Here is a 22,759-nt window from a genome sequence, read left to right as displayed (position 1 = left end):
AAGGGTACATAATTTGGCATCCTATCTCTAAGCTTATGCGGTGAAATAACTCCTTTTAAGAAACTTACACACATGACTATGTAGGCATATGCATGTGTTCACAGATGTGTAAACACACAAGAGAAAATCCTATATTAGACTTCAAGTTTTGTTTGGAAAAATTTTAAATATTTATTACAGAAGGAAAACTTTAGATCGAGGAGTTACTGAACTTCTAATACAAGATATGAGGGAAGTGCCTGAGCAGGAATTTTTTTCATCTGAAACAAATGAAATTTCTTTCAGTTTTCATCTGCTGAAAGAGTATTTGTGATAAGATATCCTTTCAGGCTGCAATAATAATACATTAGTAATATTTAGCTACCAGTAATTTAAGGTTTTAATATATTGAAGGTGGTAGATATAAATATAATGTAGTCATAGATAGTCATGTGTATGGAATACAGAGAAATCTGGCAGGTTTTAATATAGGCAGTGCTGTTCAAGACCACTGCTTTATGCCCTTACTGGAATTTCAACTGAAGAAGGATAATAACAGATAGAATCAGAGAACCCAATTTAATCATGGTTGTGCCAGTGCAACTCTAAAATAACTCCACTGGCCTGATGCTACTCTTATGAACTTAGGTTTTGTATCAGAGAGAGGTTTTTACTTCCAAAATCTTTAGTCAAAAGGGCAGTAGGGCTAAACCACAGGTAGCTGAAAGCAGGGAGTGTAGCAAGGTAAAGAGGAGAGCCCCAAGTTAGTGCAGCGTACTATGTGCATGCTGCTGTGTCAGGCAAGGAGGAGATGTTCCACATGCAACTCTCGTAAGCACCCCATCACCACCATAATTACATGCCTACCTCTATCTTTGACCTGGTCTTAAACTCCCTCTATAAGCATCTGCTAATGCCCATTGTTGGAGACAAATGCTGTGCTGGACAGACCTTATGCCTGACCAACTATGGTAATTATTGTACAAAATCTGGATCCGGAGAAAAAAAAATCATCTTTACAGACTGGATTTATCAGGCTGTTCCAAATACACTTGGTGCCAGAAGCTGGAAAGAGTAGCAAACGGCAGGACTTCCACACTGGGCTTAATCTGGAGTCATGCTGTTGCTAAGTATTAGTCTTTGGGACTGATCAAATAGCTGAACAGATCAGATTTTAAATTGTCAGAACCTGAAAAATGGTCTTGTACAACCTGCCTCTAGCATTCGCTTGCGGTGGCACAGCTGCAGTCTTCAGAATAGTAACATGTGTCTTTGTTACGATTAAACACTCAAAAATGTTAATAGAGTCCGTATCACTCACCAGCAATTGAGTACCTTCGCAGTCTCACGTATGGTTTATAAATCTGCTTTCTCCTCCAACTCTCCGTTACCTGAATTGGGTATTGAGACATGTAGTTACTATAGTGTGTATAACACATAGCAATGTTATTTGTAAAATTATTATTTAGAGTCTCTAATTAGTAACATTTACAAAACAGTAGATGAAATGAGAATTAATTACTAAGAGCTCTATCTGGACAGCCTTACTTTCAGAGAGCTCCCCAACTGAAGTGTTTGCTATGGGTGGGCATTTCTGAAGCCTAGACCCTTTGATGTGTTCATATTACTAAAGAGCATTTGCATTTCTTACAAGCTATAGCACTTCATAAATGTACAAAATAGACATTCATAAGCATATAGAAGTTCAAAGTTAAAAATCATTAGCAAAATAAATGGCTTGTTCAAACCCTCCAAAACCCCTTTTTAGCATAGTGGTTTCAATATATTATGTTAGTCAGTATTTTTTGTGTTGTACAAGATTGATGCCTGACCATGCAATGTAGGAAGAAATGACTGGCACTTTAGAATATTTGTAACAGAATCCCTGACACTGCCTGAGCTTACACTCAATGTTTATTCACAAGTGATCCCACTGACTGGATTTTACTAGATTAAGATTACTTTCAAATGATTGAGAACCATTGAATAGCCATGTGGGTTTAATACTTTTAGATGAGAGGAGTTATCCGTACTTGTAGAGTTATGCACACCAGCTATTATATATAAGATAAACGAGAAGCAAATGCAGTAAGATCAGGCATATTGAGTTAGACCAAAGAAGCCCAGTACTCCTCCTGTGACCCTGGCAGTTTCAGATGCATGACAAAAGAGTAAGAAATCACAACAGGGACAAAATGAGTATATCCTTTTGATTATATCATGAACACAAAGATTATATCTTTGTGTTTAATAATATGTGAGGTCCTTTGCTTCCATGAATTTGTCTAGTTGCTTTACTAATTAGTCAGTAGTCTTGGTAATTGGTAACAACCTTTCTAAGTCTTAAAATAGATTATTGCCCAGTGAAATGCCTAATCCTACTAACTTCAGTGGGAATTTTGTATGAACAAGACCATGAGTATTCAGCCAAAGAAGAGATCTCAAAAACCAGTGTGGTCTAGGGTACCTAAAAGCAGATCTCCCTAAAAGAGTAACTTTATCCAAAACCATCATTGTAATGATCCATTTTTGTCTATCTGTATATAGAAAGACAGGTTAACTGTGAAGACCTAGGTATCTGAATGTCCTTATTTCCATGGGGTTATTAAAATGGAGCCATACTAAGAAATAAATAAGGAAGTGACAGTGTTCAATACTCTAAGGAGCCTAAGGTATGGATTCTAATCTAAAGGAGTCCAGTGTGTCACGCAGGACTCTAATCTAAGGGTTATTTTATTACCAAGAATTCTCCACACCTCCCTATGCCAGCATGACACATCTAGAGGGTCTTGCTTTATTGTCATAATCAAACATAACAGAAATCATGTATGACAGCTTTATAAGTGATTTTCTTAAAATGAAGGACTTAATCTTTTTTTTTTTTTGTACCTACTGTTGTTCAATAAAGGCTGCACAAATTCTAGAAAAAGAGATCAGAGGAAAAATATTTTCTTACTTGATAATAATCCTGGTGGCTAGATCCATAGCCTGTACTGTTCTGGCAAGACAAAGTTATTTGTTCTGAAGAAAATGCCTCTTTTTCTTCCTCATTTTCCACCCTATAATATTTCTGATAGCTCAGATACTGAGAGCAGTGAGCACTAAGTGTTGATTGTCTTTTTAGGGTTACTGGTAAATGTTAGGAAAATGATAAAATCATATTATTGTTTGATAATGGTCTTGATTTACTTATATATTTATTGGATTACATTTAAATGTGATGAAGAATTACGCAATGCTCTTGAAGCAAGTTATTGAAGCATTCCTGTGTATGTGGTCCCTAATTTGGCATATCAAGACGTTAGCAAAGTTTGTATGATGATTTACTTTGAAATGCAAGTCATTTACAACATGGGATTATAAAGAATTAAGCAATCTGTGGTGAGCAAAATGAGTGCCATTGAGTTCAATGAAATATGAGGCCATAACAGAGGTCCAAAGGACCTTAGGGAGTTATTTCATTAAGCTGTTATTTATTGTTGTGCAAATCACAGACCAGGAGGCTGGAAGGGACCTCTAGAGGCCTTCTGATCTGTCCTCCTGCCTGAAGCAGGATCAAACATAGCTGTGCCATTCCTGACAGAAGATAGTCTAGCTTTTCATAAGCTGTCTCCAAACAACAAACAACAAACAAGAAAATACGTAGGAAAATGGACTGTACAGCATACTGCTGCACTATGTCTTCTATAGCACTGCTGGTAGTGCTTACTGCAACATATACAGACACAAAATTAATTCATTAGTCAATAGAAACTACCAAAGGTAAAAAATTCCCTGAAAATTTCCTTGCTTAGAATGAGCTTCAGTAACTTTCACTAGTCTATGTCATTATTCTTGAATTTCTCAAATGTCGTTTCTGCTTCTTCATCCTTTTACCATGTCAGGAAGGCGATCTATGCATCCAAGAAAAGCGTGTATAATATAAAGTGATAAACTCCCAGAAAGATTATGTTACCATGTCTGTACGTCCTGCAGAGGAATGCTTGTTTCAGGTGGAGCTTTCCTGCAAATAAGGCATTTATGAAGTGTCTAAGCTCGTGTTACAGCTTTCCCTTTGATGGCTTATTTATGAATGGGAGGAAGAGACTCATTTACAGGATTTCTCTTATTTACCTGCTGATTTATTCTCATGTAGGATATTCATTATATTTGAATATCCTATATATCCTATATATGAGATATTCTATATCTCATATATAGGATATTCATTATATTTGAGATTAATATCATTCTGTCAGATTTGTTTAGTGTCAGTCATGAGTTAAAAATATTTTTCAAAAGAGAACAGAAGACATGTAGAAGACACACAGATCATCATATATTCCTCCTTTCTTCAGAAAACAGAGCTAAAAATGCAAATAATCTCCTTACACTCCACCTGTTTTAATTATGAATTTTCTGGTTTATACTTTTGATAATCAACTATGTATATAATACTATATAATTCTACTGAGCAATTCCATTGATAGTGTATTGTTCCAGTGTTAATATCACAGTCAGCTCCTCATAGTCATTATGTAAATTCAAAATAATTTCAAATAAAAGAAATGAGATCCCCAGTTGTGGATTCAGTTGTGTTTAACCATATGTAGGTGTAAAAGGTAAAAGATGACTTGCAGTTGTTTTTAGATATTCTGTGGTCAAGGGACAGATACCTTCATCAGCATTGAGAAAGGCTGATAGTGTCTGGCAGTGCAAGAAATACAAATGAAATCCAGTCCACGCTTTCAGCCATCTTCTACAGTGCTGTTGAGAGTATAGCATCATAGATCTTTATCCTTCTTTAAAGGTCATTGTCGCTCATTGGGTATCATTATTATGAAAATAAGAGCAAGGAGTTGGGGAAGATGGCTAAAGTAATTTGAAAGTACTAATTCGGAAGACAGTCTGTATAGTTCTGTCACCGATTGATTAAATTGGTATGCCAGTTCTGGAAGTTCTTCAGTAGTATTTTCTGTTTGTGAAATGTATTAGTGGGAAATTGAACTTAGTTGTTTCAACTACATCTGCTTCTCAGATGGGGTAAGTGATTAGAATATGTATTGTCCTTGTTCAATTACTAACTCCTCAAGATTGTTAAACTGCAAATTTACTATTACCTTAATATATATCATCAAATAAATGTGGTTAGCAAGCAGAAGAAATTAATAAAATCTGGAACAAGAAAAGAAAATATAGTAAAATGAAGTAATCGCAAAAATACTTTACTCATAAAAACAGATAGATTTGAAAATTTATTTTAAAATGGCCTTTTCAACTGGATTATATAATCTTCACTGAAAATAATGCTTAGGTGAATCATTAGAATTGGAAAAGGGAAGGGAGAATGGAGGTAAGATAAATCACTCTTCCTTTACATGTCAGTCACTGTTTTCCTCTCAGATGTAACATAATCCACCAAAACGAGCCAGTTTTGTGAATTATTTGGTCATGCTTAATGACTTTTAGCACAGACTGCACCTGGAATTCTCGGTTTTAAAAACTGTTGTACTGCAGTGCCTGTAAGTGGGTAGTTACAGCTAGGTAGAAGTTGTCTGTTTGTGAAATAGTCCTGTAAGAAATCAGTTGAGATTCTCTTCTTTAGGCAAGGCGTGGTTGTGTTTCTGGCATCCCTTCCTCACGTAGTCCTGTTGTTCTGCGCTTAGTGCCCTCTTGCAGCTGCTCTCCTTTGCCAGGATTGTCATTTAGTTTCTTCATCTTTCATAACTGTTTCTACAGCAGCCAAGTACTATTCTGACTGTGCAGTGATGTTATTTAATAGCCCTCTCCATTTAGCATCAGGAAAAAAAAGTCTGTTGCAAAGCAAGCTCCTACTTTATTGATGCAGATTTACTGCACTGAGAGCAAGCAGCACCTCTCACTTCTTCTGTGGGTGTCTCTGCACACCCATAAGTGTCAGGTTCAAAACTTTTTCATCTTCTGGCATAGAAGTCTTCACATCTTTCACTTGAAGCCCATACAGTAGGCTACATTTATCAGTCATGCTTTTCCAGCTGGCCCCACTGACTTCAGCAGTTTTGTAGTGACCCAAACCATGGCCATGTTCCACCAAATTTAAGGAAGGATACAACCTGGATTAGAACTTTGTGACTTGTGAACTTAAATAGAAAGTTTAGAGAAGGGAAGGGCAACTTTACTGGAGAGCCAGCAGTGCTTGCAGAGCTCTTCCATAGCTTTGCAGCGCTGCCAACTGTAAGGTCACATATAACTGTTCATTGGAATTTCTTCAGAACGAGGTGTGTTTCATAGAATCATAAATTCATTGGGTTGGAAGGGACCTTTAAAGATCATCTAGCCCAACCCCCCTGCAGTGAGCAGGGACATCTTTAACTAGAATTTTAACTAGAATTTAATGGGCCTGTGCTGGCCTGTACTGTGAAATACATGCGTGCTTTTACAAGCCTTGCTTTCTCATGTTTTTTATGGCTCGCCTCTGCTTTATGCCTTCTCAAAGCCACAACATACTACTTCTTTGCTTCCAGCACTTGAATCTGCAGTTCAGTTAGGCGACAAAATGTCTGTGACATCCCGTTGCTTTATTGATTGCCACTGCCTCATTACCTCAAGTGCTTTAGTAACGTACCCTGATTGTTTTCTCTTTGGTCTAGTGATGTCAGAGAAAAAATAGTAAAGCTACTGCAGTACACACAACTTAATTGTTAAAAACATTTTCCAGTGTTGTACAGCTTTTTTTCCACTCTCTAGGTAATTCTGTAATTTTTTGAAGTGTGACTTGACACCTCTAGATTAATTAGTAGGATTTTTGCACATATCTTTGTTACTCCACTGGCCCTTTTTAAGTCTTCTGTTATGCATTTTTGCACTGTTCACTCAGAAGTCCTCTTTTGGATTTCACAAGAAGTTTTTCTTTCACATTAATTTTGATTATAGTTGCAAATTCTTGTCCTTGCAGGCTTTGCTGTTTTCCAGTGCTTAGTTGTAATAAGCTTTGGTGTTCTGCAGAGATAATTTTCAGACTTAATTTTGGTGTCCCTAAATGTGCTGTGTCTTCAGTTTCTCCTGTCACATCATTTAATTGTGTGACAATAATTGTTTGTAAATTGTCATGTTTTCAAGAGCTTTTCCTAGTTTGCTTTATTAAATGAAAGAATTAGATTTTGTTGAATTCTTCCACTTGCGCAGTTTGCAGAATGCAAAATTCTCCCCCTGTAGAGATTCTGCCTTCAACCCATGGTGCCGCTAAAGCTCCCACTGTGCATTGGCATTTGCCGGCAGATGCATTTGCATTTGCAGTGTTTGCCACAAAGCATAGCCGAGGGATGCAAGGACACCTAGGCACCCAAGCTACAATCTAGGGACCATTTGCAGGATTGGGAAAGGATTCCAGGTCAACCTAACTCTTCATTTTTCTTTAAGAACACCTACATGTAAGGGTGCTGTGTTCCCAAGGGTTAATACGAGGCTAGTTATTAGGATACATTATGAGATAAAATTCTGCTTCGGACTCCTCACTCATACCATACCCACTAGATTTAATGAGTATGTAGTGGGGTTTTATTTATTAATTTATTTATGTATTGAAGGATTTCATCCAAACTCTGTGGAAGTCAGTAAGGCATCAGAAGGTACTGGATGTCAGTACATGCCACAAGTGTAGAACTTCATTTAAGATCCACTGAGATTAACAGATCTTTCCATTAACTTCACCAACCTTTGGATCAGAATCCAAATTTGTTTCATGTAAGCATATTGTACACATAATAAAACTCAGAACTCTCAGAAACCAACATTTATTTTAAATTGGGAACACAATCATGTGTGAATAATCAAAAGTCTTTTGATATTTAGATATAGGAACTGCTTTTCCCTTCTGTCATGACAGTTCCATACTGATATTTCCCCACAATTCTGTATTTTAACATGGGTCTTGACCCCTTTGATTTTACGAGTTGCCTCATTTTTTTATGTATATAAATTGACAGCTGGGTGTTATTGTGAAGCCAATAGGTGGCACTGGTTAATCATATTAACAGTCAAGATGCAGGGTATTTTATAAGTAAGATGTCATTTGTGAAATGTGGCCAGCTGTTAAGCATTGTAATTTAGAAAAAAAAAAAAACATGTTCTATATGTGTTGTTTTAAATTTGTCATCTTACAGAACTGACAGTAAGGAACATTTTTGAGAAATAGGTTTTAAAACTACACCTCATTTTAAATCAGATATTGTTTGATTTGGGGCTAAAAAAGACAAGCTAATTGCTGCAACTAGAAGTTTTAGGCTTATAATAATGCTGTACATTTTGAATCCTGCCTCAGATAGTTAGGTCTTTTGTTCTGAAAATGTGTTTGTTTAAATGTTCTGGTGTAGACCACAAATTTGTAGTCACATCCTGTCATTTCTTCACAATTGAGAGACACATTTCAGGATTACTTACTATTTTAATGTTATTTTCCATTATTTTTTCTGATTCTCATGCCAACCGGCCATTCCTTTGGGCTCAAATGCTCAGCCCACTGTTGCTGTATTTATTTTTTTAAGAACTGAGAAGGTTGAGGAGAGGGAGATGCCACCAATGTTATTATCCAATATCCTGCTAAGTAGAGCGCTAACCTCTGAGCTGAAGGACTGCAGTCTAGGTCCTCCTTAGTCTGGCAGAGTCACGCACACTTTCCGCACATCCCACGAGAGAGCTCCCACCATCAGCTGGGTGAGGTCCACAAGCAGCTGTGTACATCGCAGTAATGTTGCAGTATTTTACTAGTCAGAATTTATTTGGAGGGTTACAGTCAGTTGTGAGTTTTAGTTTAATTTCATCTGTCCAGTTTCTCATTTGCTTTCTCAGAGAGCCAGTAGAGACCTGAAGGTTGGCAGTGTTGTTTGCGGAGGGCACGCTGGAAGAAGTGACCCAAACCAATCTGTTCCTATTCCTTAAAAAGAGTCTTGGGGAGCTTTGGATGCTTGTTCTAATGCTCTCTACTCACAGAAACCCCAAGGGAAGGAAATGACAACAGAGTCTATGGAGTTAATTTTCTAGGAAGGCACGGGTACTAGGTAGCTCAAGTAATTTTTCCCTCTCTTACCAGCTACGTGATTCAAACTCATTGCTTGCAAAGTGCTCTGAGATTCTCTATGAAAGGCACTATAGAAATGCAAATGACTTATTATTATGGTATTATTTTCACAGACAAGGTTTCCATAATATTTAGGGGCATTTGCTACCTACTGGTATTCAAAGCTTTTAGTATCAGGGGTAATATACAATGCTATTGTGCATTATTAGTTAAAAAGGCAGTTTAAAAGAAGTAATTCAATTGAATAGTCCTATGTGACAAGAACATACTAGCATTAAGAATTTTGGCAGCCACTTCCTTACTTGGTATTGCTGCTAAGTAATTTTTAACCTTATTTGCATCATATCCTTAGATAATTCAAGTACAGAAATTCTCATTGCACTTAGTAGACAACAGTTATAAAATACCCACATTTTTTAATATTGCAATGCCTTAAAAAAAAATCTTGTGACAAGAATCTGTCCTACCCACCCTGCAAATCTAAGCATTTAGAATACTTAGAGGAAGCAAATGGCTGGGTATCTTAGCGGATATACATTCCGGACTAGATTAGAAGATGTTCTCTGCTCATCCAGGGCCTCAGGCCTCCATAGTTGCACAGAAGGCTCCATAATTATGTGACAATAAATCTATCTGTGTGCATTTGTGCAGGAGACTCAACTAGCAGAGAAGTAGGCTGTGAAAGAGGTGAGGTCAACACCCCCAGCAAGCTTCTGTCCTGACCCACTGCAAAGCACGGGAACACCAAACACGGGGGGGTAATACAGAAATTGTTTCTTCTGTGCATACAAGGAGCTGCTCTTTCCTGGGTGATGGGCTGGAGATGAAACCTGCAGGCAGCTCTCTGATACCGTATGACGTTCATTTCTGTGGTACCTTGAACAGCTGCCAGGGCAGCTTTTTTCTTCTTCTTCTTTTTCTGCCGTGGTTCTTCCAGGTTCAGCTGCCAGCCTCAACCTGTTATGTCAGTCAACAGTTTTCCTGCCAGCTCCCACGAGCTGGGTAATGCTGTGTTCCTCTGTCAGTCAAACTGTGGCAGCGCAAACACCCTCCCTGCTTAGGACTTTCCCCTGCTTGAGGGCCTTAGCTTGCACCGTGCTTGGGTAAGGTTACTCACAGGTTATGTTTCTGTGAACAGACTCAACTTGAATGTGCTGCTCCTTTGAGGGTGGTCGAGTGGGGCTCACTGTCCCCACATTGGCACCCCCTGTGCAACACATGGTAACAGGATGGGCCTGAGCAACCTCCTTATTCAGCTGTGTCGAGCCTTGGCTGAATAAGAGTCGTCGTGTGACTGCAGCCCATGCACACGAAACAGCCATTCCCTTCACTGTGGCTGAGCTCAGACCAGACTGACCACCAGCAAGAAGAGAAACTGTTTCGTCTTAGGGCAGAGTAACTGGAGCTTGGAAGCGGGCAGTTTCCATCAGGCTTCCGTGTTAACTCTTTCTGTTCACTTGCATATATGTTTTGAAAATTCCTTCAACTAGGCTATTTTCCATTACTTATTTTATCCCAGAGATTGTTTGGCAACTGTTTGTAAATACACATCATCTGTTTACTAACACAAGAATGTAAAATGTACTTTCCCTATTAAAAATAAAATAAGCGACTTTAATAGCAGAACAGCTTGTGTTTGAAGGTCAGACTTTGGCATGGAAATAGTTCATGCTGAGAAGCAGCACCTTGGAGTACTCTAATGAAAACTGGCAGTGATTTGACTGAGCTACAAGCCTTCAGAAATCACACCTCACACAAACAGTCATGTTTAAACAGCAATTGCCTATTATTTGGCAGAAAGACCATAAATACATATGCGCCTAATTCATTTCTGTCCTCAACATTACACTGGGGATGCACGGAGAGAGGGAGGTCTGTGATGGCATTCTCAGTCAGTTCAAAGTGTAGGGGTAGGCAGGATGGTGTGGTTATGGACTGGCTCAGGAGGCAACCATCTGCAAGAGTTAGCGCTTGCAAGAAAGATACGCATTCAGCAAGTCACTGTCTCGCTCAGGACAGGGTGGTTTTTTGGTTTGATTTAAATATTGGAGATTAATTTAGGGTTGGGGCTTTTTTAAGTCTTGTCTTAACATTTTTGCGGATGTAGTTTCATTCCCACAGTTTATTGTGGACTATCCTTTGGATTTCAGAGTATCAGAAGTAACATTAGGAGATATATAAAGCTCATCTCACAGATACTGTCTCATTTTGGCTGCAAGAAGAATGTCATTTAGTTAATCCGTTCATCTCCAGCAGCAGCTTGGAAGGTGGAATTTGCCTGTGTGACATTTTTGTTGTTAGGATCTGCCAGCTTCACAGATTTGCTGTCACTGTAAATCAGGTTAGATTTTATTTAATTAAACCAGCTTATCTGCCATCCATACTAATTACTGTAGTTCATCTTAACTATATGCACTTCTGTTTCCTTCAAGTTTCACAACTTATTACAAATACAGGAATTCTTAAAATTAATTAACATAAGCACCAGACTCAAACTCCAATTAGATAAGCACATTCCATTAGATTTGGAGGTAGGAATAAAAATACAGAATGGGCATACCGAGTGTCTTATCCAGAACACGGTTCTAGTTGAAGGAATGTTTTATCTCTTTCTGTTTAATTTATAAGGTATTAGGAATGTAGCACTACTCTTGCAGTGTGTTGTTTCATGTTCTGAACAAGCTCTACAAGTTATGCTGCGGGGAACAGCATCATGTTCTAAAACTAGAGCCAGTGGGGTTCTGCAGGGTAAGTCCTATGGGCATAAATGGAAAGCAGCAGAATGCGGTTTTATCTGTTGTATACCTCAGACAATATATTTCCCACTTATCATTGAATCATGTTTACTCTTAACTTCTGTCCTTTTCCAATAATTTTTTTTTTTTGTTGTTCCTGCAACTTAGCCTATGTTAGTTCCCTAGTAAGACTGTTCTGTCTGCTGTCACATTGATCATTTAAATAACTGCAAACAGTAACTGTGAATTGTTGCTTCATTAATAACAAAGCTGTAGTCATGATTAATTTCAATTTAGGGAGGCAAGAATCATTTTGTTTTAGCTCAGTAACTGAGTAGTAAGTTGGTTTTCAACAGAGTTTATTCTACTCAGTTGTGAAGATATGCTCTGTGTTTTCGTAGACTTGCATGCCAAAATTAGCCTGTGTTAAGGCAAAGAATATAGAATATATAGTCTTCTATCACTGACTGGTCTAAGGGCCTCAGTTACTGTGAAGGTAAAAAAAAAAAAAAAAGTGAAAAGTATTTCAAATGAAGCAAAGCGCACAGGTAGCTTTATCACAAGGTAGAGCAACACCGTGCAGTGCAGTGACTCCAAGCTGGCACTGAGAAAAGTTGCTTTGGAGCCAAAATAATAGTGCTGCATTGGCACAGTACAACCCTCTGGCTAATTAACCTTGTTAGCTGTGTACTACATTCTGCAAGAAAAGGTTGACTTAGGCACGAAAGTATGAGAGAAGATTATGACTGTGGATCCTAAGGAGGGAGCAACTCATCCATCCCTCTATTCCTTACGTACTAACTCAGGTAGCTCTGGGCTGAGAGTGTTCTTTTTTGCACTCCATTCCTAAATATTTGTAGGATGCATCTGTATTCATCCAGATCTGGAGTACATTTCTGAGGTGAATGTCTTGATCATGATATACTTTGACTCACATCGTAAGCAGTGTTGGTGTGCATGAACTGGGTTCCTTTTGGATGAAAAACAGGAAGATAACTCCAGGATCTCACCTAATGCACTCCAAATATTTGTGGGGGTTGAGCCCAATCCAAAGTAAAATCCCCTGAAATACACATGGCATGAACATTGGGTCCTTGGCACCAGCTATTTTACTCTACAGTTTCGCTCCCACTGGCCCACGCAGTAGCAAAAGTCTTCCCAGGCACTGCACGAGGGGCCTGGATGACTAAGCCAAACCTGCAGATTCTTCTGAGAGACAGGATCACTGCTGGTTGCAAGGGGGACTCAGGAGGTCATCTGGGCTAACCTCCCTCTTCAAGGGCTCCCAACAGTAACTTGGTCAACCATGAACTCATCTAGTCAAGTCTTGAAGAGCTTCAAGGACAGAGGAGCTTCTCCTAGTGTCCAACCTGAACTTCCCAAGTTGTAATATGTTGTCGTTGCCTTTGTTGTACTGTCTGACACTGCCACAAAGAGCTCGGCTCCCATCATCTTTGTAAGTGCCTTAGAAGTAGTTGTAGGGTGCAGTTAGGTCCCCCTTACACACTTTGCCAGCCTAAACAAGCCCAGATCCCTCAGTCTCCCCTTGTAGGCCATGTAGGCCCCTGACCATCTCAGTAGTCTCTCCAGCTTCCTCCCCATCCTACTGATTTGGGGTGCCCAGAGCTGGGCACAGCACTCCTGGTGCAGCCTCTTCAGTGCCCAGGAGAGGAGGGTAATAACTTCCCGAGAGGGAAGTGAAGAGAGAGGGAGTGAGGCCACACTCCTCCGAATGTAACGCAGAGCAGGGTCTGTCGTATTTGCATTGTTCAGATTGCATATATAAAAGCTGGGCACTGCAGATTTAGGATCTCGCCTTGAGTGGCCTGCCCACAGTCAAATAGAAAGCTTGCAATGGACAAAGAACTTGACTTATGCTCTGGACCGTTCTTTGTCTTCAGAACACATTAGCATAGTTAGTATATTTTAAAACATGAAATCATAAATACATAATATGGTTGCACTTAAAGAGGATGTTTTACAAAAACTACTACACCTTTGACTTTTTAAAATGGTATTTATAGCACACATTTATGTAATATTTCAAAGGTATATTTAAATATTAAGAAGGATATTAAGATTTTTGTGTAATTAATTAAATTATGGATTTCACACTCTCCTAGAATCGTCAAACTAAGAAAGAATATAAATCTGTGACCATGATTCTATGAACACACCTCCTGACTTAGATGTATCAGCTGGGGCTCTGATAAACAAAACATTGTTAGATTTGCACACATATCTCTGGTTTACAACAATATGGGGATTGTTAAATCAGTTTTAAACCACTATTTTGTTTCAGTGCAGTTATACAAATATTGCTTTAACTGCAGTAGATGTTTTCCATCATTCATAAGTTAACACTGTTTATTTTTCATCAGGTGTGGCACTCAGATCTAGTAGTTTACATCAGTTGTGTTTTATTTTTGAAAATAACTTAGCAATGGTGTCATCCCTCTGTGTCTTAACTCAGTCGACACTGGTCACAATCTAGACCTAGCAAAATCCATCACATATCTTAGTCTTACTGGGGGAGACAATAAAAGTTATTATCTCTGCAAGTTTTCATTACTAACCAAATTTACTTCAAATTTGACAGTATGTTTCTTGAGTGATACATTTTATATAAATGTATTCAGATTAACTTGGACACACAGAACTTAATATTAATTTTGGCATCATGCCATATTGTACTTTGTTACCAAAACACTCGTCATTTTGCATGGTGAGAATAACATGCAAACTGCGCATTTAGCATGATAGCAGGAATCGTGTGGACCAGAAGATACTATAAATAATGCTATTAACAGCTTTCTTCCTTTTAAGATACTATCAGATTAAAGAAGGTGAAGAAAGTGATAGTGTTTGACACAATGTCATTAATCCGTGTTATTGATGTATTTCTAAGTATAGAGATCTATTTCATCTTTGGTATATTTCTTTGTTCCATGGTGTTTCTCATTCATAAAATTCAGCTGCTTGAAAATTAAATAGAAGTCAGACTGATAAAGAAATTCTGACTGCTGAATTACAAAGTTATTTCAGCTACACAGTACTGAAATATGCTGCAATATTAAGATATGTATGAAGCCTAATGTTTCACATATAAACACATGTATGTGTTTGTACAACATAGAGTTTGGAGATTAAATCCCAGCACTTGATTTTCGGCAGGGGGTGGTGGTGGTGTTTGTATGTGCGTGTTTTAAGGGCTCTTTGTTATGTGATAAATCTGTTATCTCTGACTAAAAGAACAGAGTTCATATAAATATTGTTAATAACATCTTTTTCCCCAACACAGATACAATAGCAGAAAGGAATGCCCTAAGAGAACATGTGTATCCTAAGCTGAGAGAATTCTGCAGGGAAAACTATGGGCTGGAATTTCAGGTAGGTTTTGTTGTGTTGAATCTTGTGTTACTTTTTCTTGAAATCAACTCTATTTAGAAAAGATAACATTTTTAAGTATCATTGGTAAAATAGAAAATTGCAAAAAATATATTTCGTATGTTAATTGTACTGAACTGATGTACTTAAATTATTTTACAGGCAGATTACAGGTAGATTCTGAATAGATGAAAAAACTACACAGTTTTACAATGCAACATTGCACTGGCAGTAAAAGCAATATGGCAACAAACTGATGACTTTCACATTAGAAACTTAATGAAACCACCTCTATTTTAGATATTCAGAGTATTTAAGAAGAAATAATGTTACATCTGAATTACCATGTTGTACTTCTAGAAACTTAAGTTAATGCAACCTATTTTTAATTTCATGTAATTATCACTGAAGTAGCACCATCTGTATATTCACATAATTGTTGTAGTATATCTATCTACTCTAACTACAGGTTTGTCTTCCACTGTAATGTGGAAAATAATTTAACGAGGTGAATATTGAAACTGATGACCAAAATGAATTGCATGTGGAGCATTTCTGTTGTGGTTACATACTATGGAATTTGCTTTCTTTAATGTCAATTGTAAAATTCCCATTGCTTCAGTCAGTTCATGTTTTCCTTTGTGTTACGGAAGACATAGACCCAGCCACATCTTTGGTAAAAGCCAATTGGTAATAAGTACAGTTGCATTTGCCTTAAAACACATGAGTTTGGCATCATGGTTAAAGCTACTGGTACTTTTAAGTCAGGTATATCCTAATTCACAGTCCAGTAAAGTCATACAGTGAAGTCCCATACATGTCAGCAGGCCTGGAACTGGCTCTCTGCTAGGAGAAACAAATACAGCGTGCAATGTTGTAAAAACGTTGTTCAGTTTTTAAAAAAATCTGGTTCTACTTCCACAAGCCTTCCTCACATACTAGTATTAACCTCCCATCTTAGTGACCCCCGAAACTCAGCTCTCCAGAGTGTAGCTTACATGGAAACAGCTAATGCCTTTTATGCAACATCCTGTTCCTCCCAGTGTATTACTCTTGACGCACATGCAGCTGGTTTTTAATCAAAATAACAAGTTCTTAAATTAGGATATTTGGTTTTAATTCCCTGAGTCACAGTGGAGTTGCTGAATCTGCATGATGGTAAATTCCAGAGTGATTTTTGATTATGGCTATAAAAGATTTTCATCTGAAGGTCCTAGCTCATCAGCTGATTGGGAAGTCCCAGGTGCAGTGATACATGCAAGGAATAGCAAAAGATATTTAAACAATAAAGCATTTTTCTCCTGTTACTACCATGTGATATTAATGGAAAATATAAACTCTATTTCTCAGTCATCTTTGAGGAGACATCTCAGTGTCAGGAGGGAAATGTCTCTTCCAAGTAGATCATAATCCACTGAATTCTTTGTGAGAGGAAACATGTCTTTCTTCAAACGGATTGTAATGTAGTCTCTAGGGGAGGAATAATTAAGTTTACTCTAGTTGATATTCATGGAAGCAAATTATTTTATTATATAGTTTCAACACCAGAAGCATCCTTATGTGATATGAGGTCTGAGAGACAGCTCTACCAACACATTTCTGAAAACAGCTAGAAAGCTATCACATTTCTGTGGAAGCAAAGTGGGAAAACTTGTACAACAAATTACCAGGGGAAAGTAGTAAAACATTTTGGAGGAGGCTCTAAGGTAGACTTTATCAAAACATCTTTTGTTGCCTTTTCCATTCCTGATACGCTGAGTTTCTTAGGTTAGCATGCAAAATCAAGACTACAGTTTTTAGTGCAGTGGTGTCAAGAACATATTATGTACTTTTCAGATACAGCAATAGTACGGGATTTATATTTCCCTGTACAGAGCAGAACACGTAACTTTTAATCCTGATACGTAATCTTCTACTGACCAAACAAGAACTACCTTGCGTCTGACTACCACAAGCGCTATAACATAGGGTGTCCTGAATCACAGAATCATAGAATCATTTAGGTTGGAAAAGGCCTTTAAGATCATCCAGTCCAACCACTAGCCTAACACTACCAAGTCCACACTAAACCAGTTAAGGGTAGAGTAGCAATTTCATGTTTCCTGGCTTGGTGGCAGGATTATTTTTAATGGAAGTAAAAACTAGGAATCATTAAGATTGGAAAGGATCTCTAAGATCATCAGTCCAACCATCAACCCAACACCACCTGAAGACGCCCTCTTCCTTATAAATCATGACCCAAATGAAATGGATGTGAGTACGTTCATTGGTCCAGCTTCCGCTAGGTCATCTGGCTGCACTGATAAGTGTTTCAGTTGTTGCAAAGCGTAAGGTCTGTCAGGAGTCCTCAAGTTGGTGAGAGCTGTTAGGGAACATAACCACCATGTGTGTGGAAGCAGAACTGAACATACATTCAGAAAATATTTCTGAAAAACAGAAATATTGGTGAAGACAGAAAGCAAGTAAGCTGAGAAAGAGGCTTCCAGAGTGCATGGTGTTTTGTACCTGAAATACAGTATTTTTTTAGGGGAGGACAGAGGTTAAAGAAAGTAGTTGTAATAATAGAAAATTTTTGGAGGATAACTAACCACAATTAGTTAGCAGCATACTCTTTTCTTCTTGGGAACAGTGAACTGTTCAAATCATTATTACAATGAGGGTGGTGAAGCACTGGAACAGGTTGCCCAGAGAGGTGGTCGAGGCCCCATCCCTGGCAACATTCAAGGTCAGGTTGGCTGGGGCTCTGAGCAACCTGATCTGGTTAAAGCTGTCCCTGCTCACTGCAGGGGGGTTGGGCTAGATGACCTCTAAAGGTCCCTTCCAACCCAAAGCATTCTATGAATCTATGATTCTATGATTTTCACCATGTGATACATGCTAGAAGGAAAGTGGACTTTTGCATGAATGAAATTTGTAACTGTTTTTTTTTAAGCACTTGGAACCGATAAAGATAAAATTACTTTATTTCCCTAGAAGAATTTGTGAAACTATAAGGTTTGTAGGACAAAAGCTAAAACAAGCAAAAGGAAACACTGAATTATGAATGAAAAGTCTCTGTTAGGTGACTAGTGTGGAACTGAACTAGACTGGTGTCAGTCCACTTTTGGATAAGTAGGTCTCGCACTTACTCTCGTTGTCATCTCACCTTGGTAGCCTTACTGAAAGTTACAGTGGGTGTTTGTCACAGAGTTTTTCTAAGTGTAAGTAAAAATGTACTTCAACATCAGATACAGTTGTCATCTTGTTCCATTTCTTTAATTTTGTAAATTCTACTTATTTTAGTTAGCATAAAGAACAACTGATAAGCCCCTCATTTTGAAATTCTTCGTGTCTTCAGAGGTTTGATGGCTGAAATATTTCCTCTTGCAGGACAAAATTCTAACACGTTAAGATACTGTGCGCCAAAATTGTGTTACCCCATAAAAATAATCTATAACATCATAGCACACAGAAGGCAGCCGCTGAGCCCCTACAATATCTGCTATTCCAGAGAATTTCCTCTTCAGAAATTTACAGAATTAACATGATTTCTGAACAGTTTATTAAAACAGAAGTTGCTTTTATGTTTCAGATCAACTTGAGCAGCACAATAAATTCATTCAACCAGTAATTCAAATATTTTTTACTGTATGCTAAGATGCTCTAATTTTATGACTAGAATACTTAAGCTCTATCATACATCATTCAAGTAATCAGACAGGCTGACTACAATGTGAAGTTCAATAATGAAGTCATATATATAAATAACAGAAGGGAGAGAGGAAGAAGGGAACACTTTTTTCCTAATGAGACTAAAAGAGAAAAGGACAGAGAAGAAATCAGTGCAAATGAGGGAAATAGGAAGGCTGTTTGAGATGCAGTTTTATAAAGCAGAAGCTACTTGTTCCAGCAAAGTTTTGGAACACAGTTTCTGTAAAAACTAAAGATATTAAGTGGATTTTCTTGGCAGTGTAAGCTACAATGCATTCTATACACTGGGCTATTTCACATATCAGTCAGACGGTACATTACCTCTTGTGTTTGGCAACAGTGTGCCTACTCCAGCAAACACTGACACGCATCCCAAACTTTTCTGGCAGAAATAACCAACAAGACTGTTGGTAGCGAAATTAAACATGGGCATAAATAATTCTAGGATTAAGTCTTAAACCTTGGCATTTATTGTTATGAGAAATTTTCCAAGGAGATTAACCAGCTGTAAACTGGTGAATTTTACCTTTACATCAACCCATTATTAGTTCTTATATTAGGTCTTCAGGTTGATTTTATGATCTGTTTAGACAACAGCTAGTTTTGTGATTCTGTTTCTTATGGAAACAGCAGAGTGCTTCCACAGTACAAATACTATTACAGTAAACAGTATTGTAATATGTCTTAATACACTTTTGATTTTTTTTTAACTATCCATTTGGAATTTTTTGTTCAAGTTACATACATGATGATAACAATCAATAGTAGCTTAAATGAGAGAGTAGTAGCATGTACTGTAAGTTTTATTCCGAAAGAAATGCATACATACGATCCCTATTCCTTTAAATTCTTTTAAAAACTGTAAGAATTCAGTGTTTTAGTTGAAATGTGTAGTGAAATCATGCTTCATCACTTAATTTCTTCAAATAAGTTTTAACATCCATATCCCAGTTTCTTCCAGGAGTTCGTTTGCAACCAATTACCATCACAACACTGAGTCTGTAGCTACAGATGAAAGGCTAGACAGTAAGCTGTCTGCCATTGCTATCTATACAATCTCTGCTTCCACAATAACAAAGACCAGCTAACAAAGGACGTTACGATATTACAGAACCGCACATATTCTTTCTTTTGAGCCATGTCCACAGGATGAGTTTATATCCAGTGGATACAAGTGACAAAGGGTGTCAAGTTGTGGTCTTGACTGTGATCCACAGCAAAACTCCCATTAATTTCCATGGAGCCAGGATTTTATCTATGCTTTTGTCATTCTTACCTATCCATTATATGCAATCTAGTAGCAAAGACTACATCAAATAAAGATCTTGTCATGCTAATCTCTGCAAAAAAGTATGAATATGAAATGAGAGACTGTCCCAGGAGGGACTATCTGGGAGGAAAAATAAGAGGCTTGAATTGTCATTTACCTAAGGAAGCCCTGCCAATCTGTGTAAGGACTGGTTATAGACCTTGTTGCCTTCTACTGCACTGCAGGACAATGCTTAGCAGTACATGAAATGTTGACAAAGCTAATTTTTAATTTGATAGGTAGAAAGGGCATATGATAAAGTAACAACATTGCGTACTATTTTCCAGGTCATAGACTTATACTGGGGAGTTGAAGCAGATGAATGGGACAGTCCTGAGCTGCAAAAGACTCGTATGAAGCTGTTAGAAGATTGCTTGAAGAGTTCTGCAGGTCCATGTTTTGTTGTGGGTATAAACATAATGTTTTACTTTACCACAAAAAGATAATGTTAGCTATCCTAACATGCATGGTTCAGTAGCAAATGTATTCTTTTCTTCTTTCTGAAATATTTTATATTCCTCGCTGTACATAGTGTATCCAAATGTTTCCCTATACAGCACTGTAGATTAACAGTGATTACTCAGTATTAGGGGATAGGAAAGAAGGATCTTTCATGATCAGTACCCATAGAAAGATGGGTTTAGAAACCACAAGGTATGACTGTACTCCTATCACAACAGAAGTATGGACTGCTTGCTTAAGGAGGCCACCATTAATTAATTCTTGGCACTTCTCACACATGCATTATTGGCTGGCCTAGAAGGACTTATTACAAAAGCACAGCAGCAGCAGCAAAGAACTATCTGCTCTGATTTGCATTTTGCTGTTTGTGTCGTAAACCCAGGACAAGTTAAGGTGCCAGTTATTAGAGTGTGAAAAGACTGGAGGTAGGTGACAACCTGAGGAGGCTCCGAGTCTTTGTAGTTTTCCTACTCTCTGCATTCTCTTTACTGTTGCCAGAACAAGTGTTGCTTTTCGGATTCTTCAAGAGCCAGTAAAGCTGGCAAAAAAGATAGATCTTCACTGGCTTTTCCTATTAGGCCTAAAGGAGAGACTGAACCACTTTTACAGAGGTCTTTTTCTGTAGGTGAACCTGTTTTTTTACATCAAGCTCAACAGTCTTCAGCTATCCCTCACAGCTGTTACTGCTGAAGCAGTATAAATTTATGAAGTCATGCCAAACATTGTGTAGGGTTCTAATAGCTGAAAGGCACTGGGAGTAGGCTGTCTGGTCTTTTCCAGGTATGCTTTTCCCCCTTCCCGTGAATCATATACAATAGATTTTGCTGTCACTGATTTTATATTACATATACAATTCAGAGTAGTGCATTTTTTTTTTTCATTCTTCTGTGCTTAGAAAGATTTGTACCATGTTTTAAGATGAACATAGTTAACTTCAAAAATATTTAAAGACCAGTTTAGTGCATGGTATGCTGACTGTATTCATCTTCAGTGCATAGACAAAAAATATATGGCTTTTGAAAAATCCCTTTTCGCAGCTGCTTAGAGAGTAGCATAGCCTCTTTATCTGTGAAGAGTAACGCGGTTCTTTAACTTTCTGGGTAGATCTAGATGAGAATCTCTCTAATGAGATTGGCTATTCAGTGGTATATACTGCGTACTTAACAGCATCTGTTAAAGCATCAAAGCAAAATACAAGATGATTTGTGAAGAATGTGGGTTTATTTTGTATATGATAAGTACTATATGCAAGGGCGACTTCAGTGAAAGTACAAAAATGGCCACAATTTTTGCTATGATCAAGGATACTTCTCTGAAAGATAAATATTTATATTATTCCAAAACATATTTAATTCTTTATCATCTGTCTTGAGGCTCCATCTTTGTGAGAAATAAATGAGGGATGGATGACAATTACTTTTCTATGCATAGTTGTAGCACTGCAGATATATTAGGATAAGTCTCAAATTAACCTCTATAAAACTCTTCATTTGTGTTTAAGAAGACAACCAACATTATTTTAAGACAAAGTGCTTGCAGAGAAAAAAATAGATATCCTGCCTACATTAGATAAATTCAGTTCCAGTTTCATTCTAGTGCTGTAGAAGTACCAGAGCATACAGGGCAAAAGACAGACTCATTCAGTATCTATTCATCAGGCTGAATGTTTTCAAGTAAAGATGCCTAATTCTACCTAACTAATTTTGTCAATTATTACACTAATTGTTAGTGTGAGTTTTACTAAATTACAAGCATTTTGCTATTACATGTCTTTTTACAAGTTTTCAAGGATTGGTCTGAAAGTAAAAGAACATTGCTTCTGTTTGCTGCTGATATACTACTGATTGTGCTCTCCATAGTCACTTGTTTATTGCAGTTGGAAGGGTAGTGGAAATGCTTGTCGCTCAGACATCAAAGCACACCTGCCACTCTCCTTTGGCAGCTTTAATTCCAACTTATTAACCTGTGTTTTGATATTAGACTTTTAGACTTCAGTGGAAGACAATTTTAAGACCATGCCTTTGCTATTCCAAATTTTCTTTTCTATAATATATTTGCTAAGAAAATAATTTGGAAAAGGTAGATGTCTCCTCTATACCTGAATGTAGCTAAGTAAACTCTAATTCTTAGACTTATAATAAGGCAGAGGAGAGTTCTGAAAAA

The 22,759-nt window shown here is 37.7% G+C and overlaps 1 protein-coding gene across 1 annotated transcript in view; it reads left to right on the top strand.

The window, feature by feature from the left end:
• The window catches only part of NWD2 (NACHT and WD repeat domain containing 2), a 57,413-nt gene that overhangs the window by 7,201 nt on the left and 27,453 nt on the right, over positions 1-22,759 (top strand). The window contains exons 2-3 of the mRNA XM_075709746.1: positions 15,050-15,138; positions 20,422-20,538. Of these exons, the coding sequence (XP_075565861.1) occupies positions 15,050-15,138; positions 20,422-20,538 (206 nt within the window). The remainder of the gene's footprint in view (positions 1-15,049; positions 15,139-20,421; positions 20,539-22,759) is intronic.

The sequence above is a fragment of the Pelecanus crispus genome, chromosome 4, assembly GCF_030463565.1.
Source record: "Pelecanus crispus isolate bPelCri1 chromosome 4, bPelCri1.pri, whole genome shotgun sequence".
Taxonomy (NCBI): domain Eukaryota; kingdom Metazoa; phylum Chordata; class Aves; order Pelecaniformes; family Pelecanidae; genus Pelecanus; species Pelecanus crispus.
This window is presented reverse-complemented; position numbering and strand designations above follow the sequence as displayed.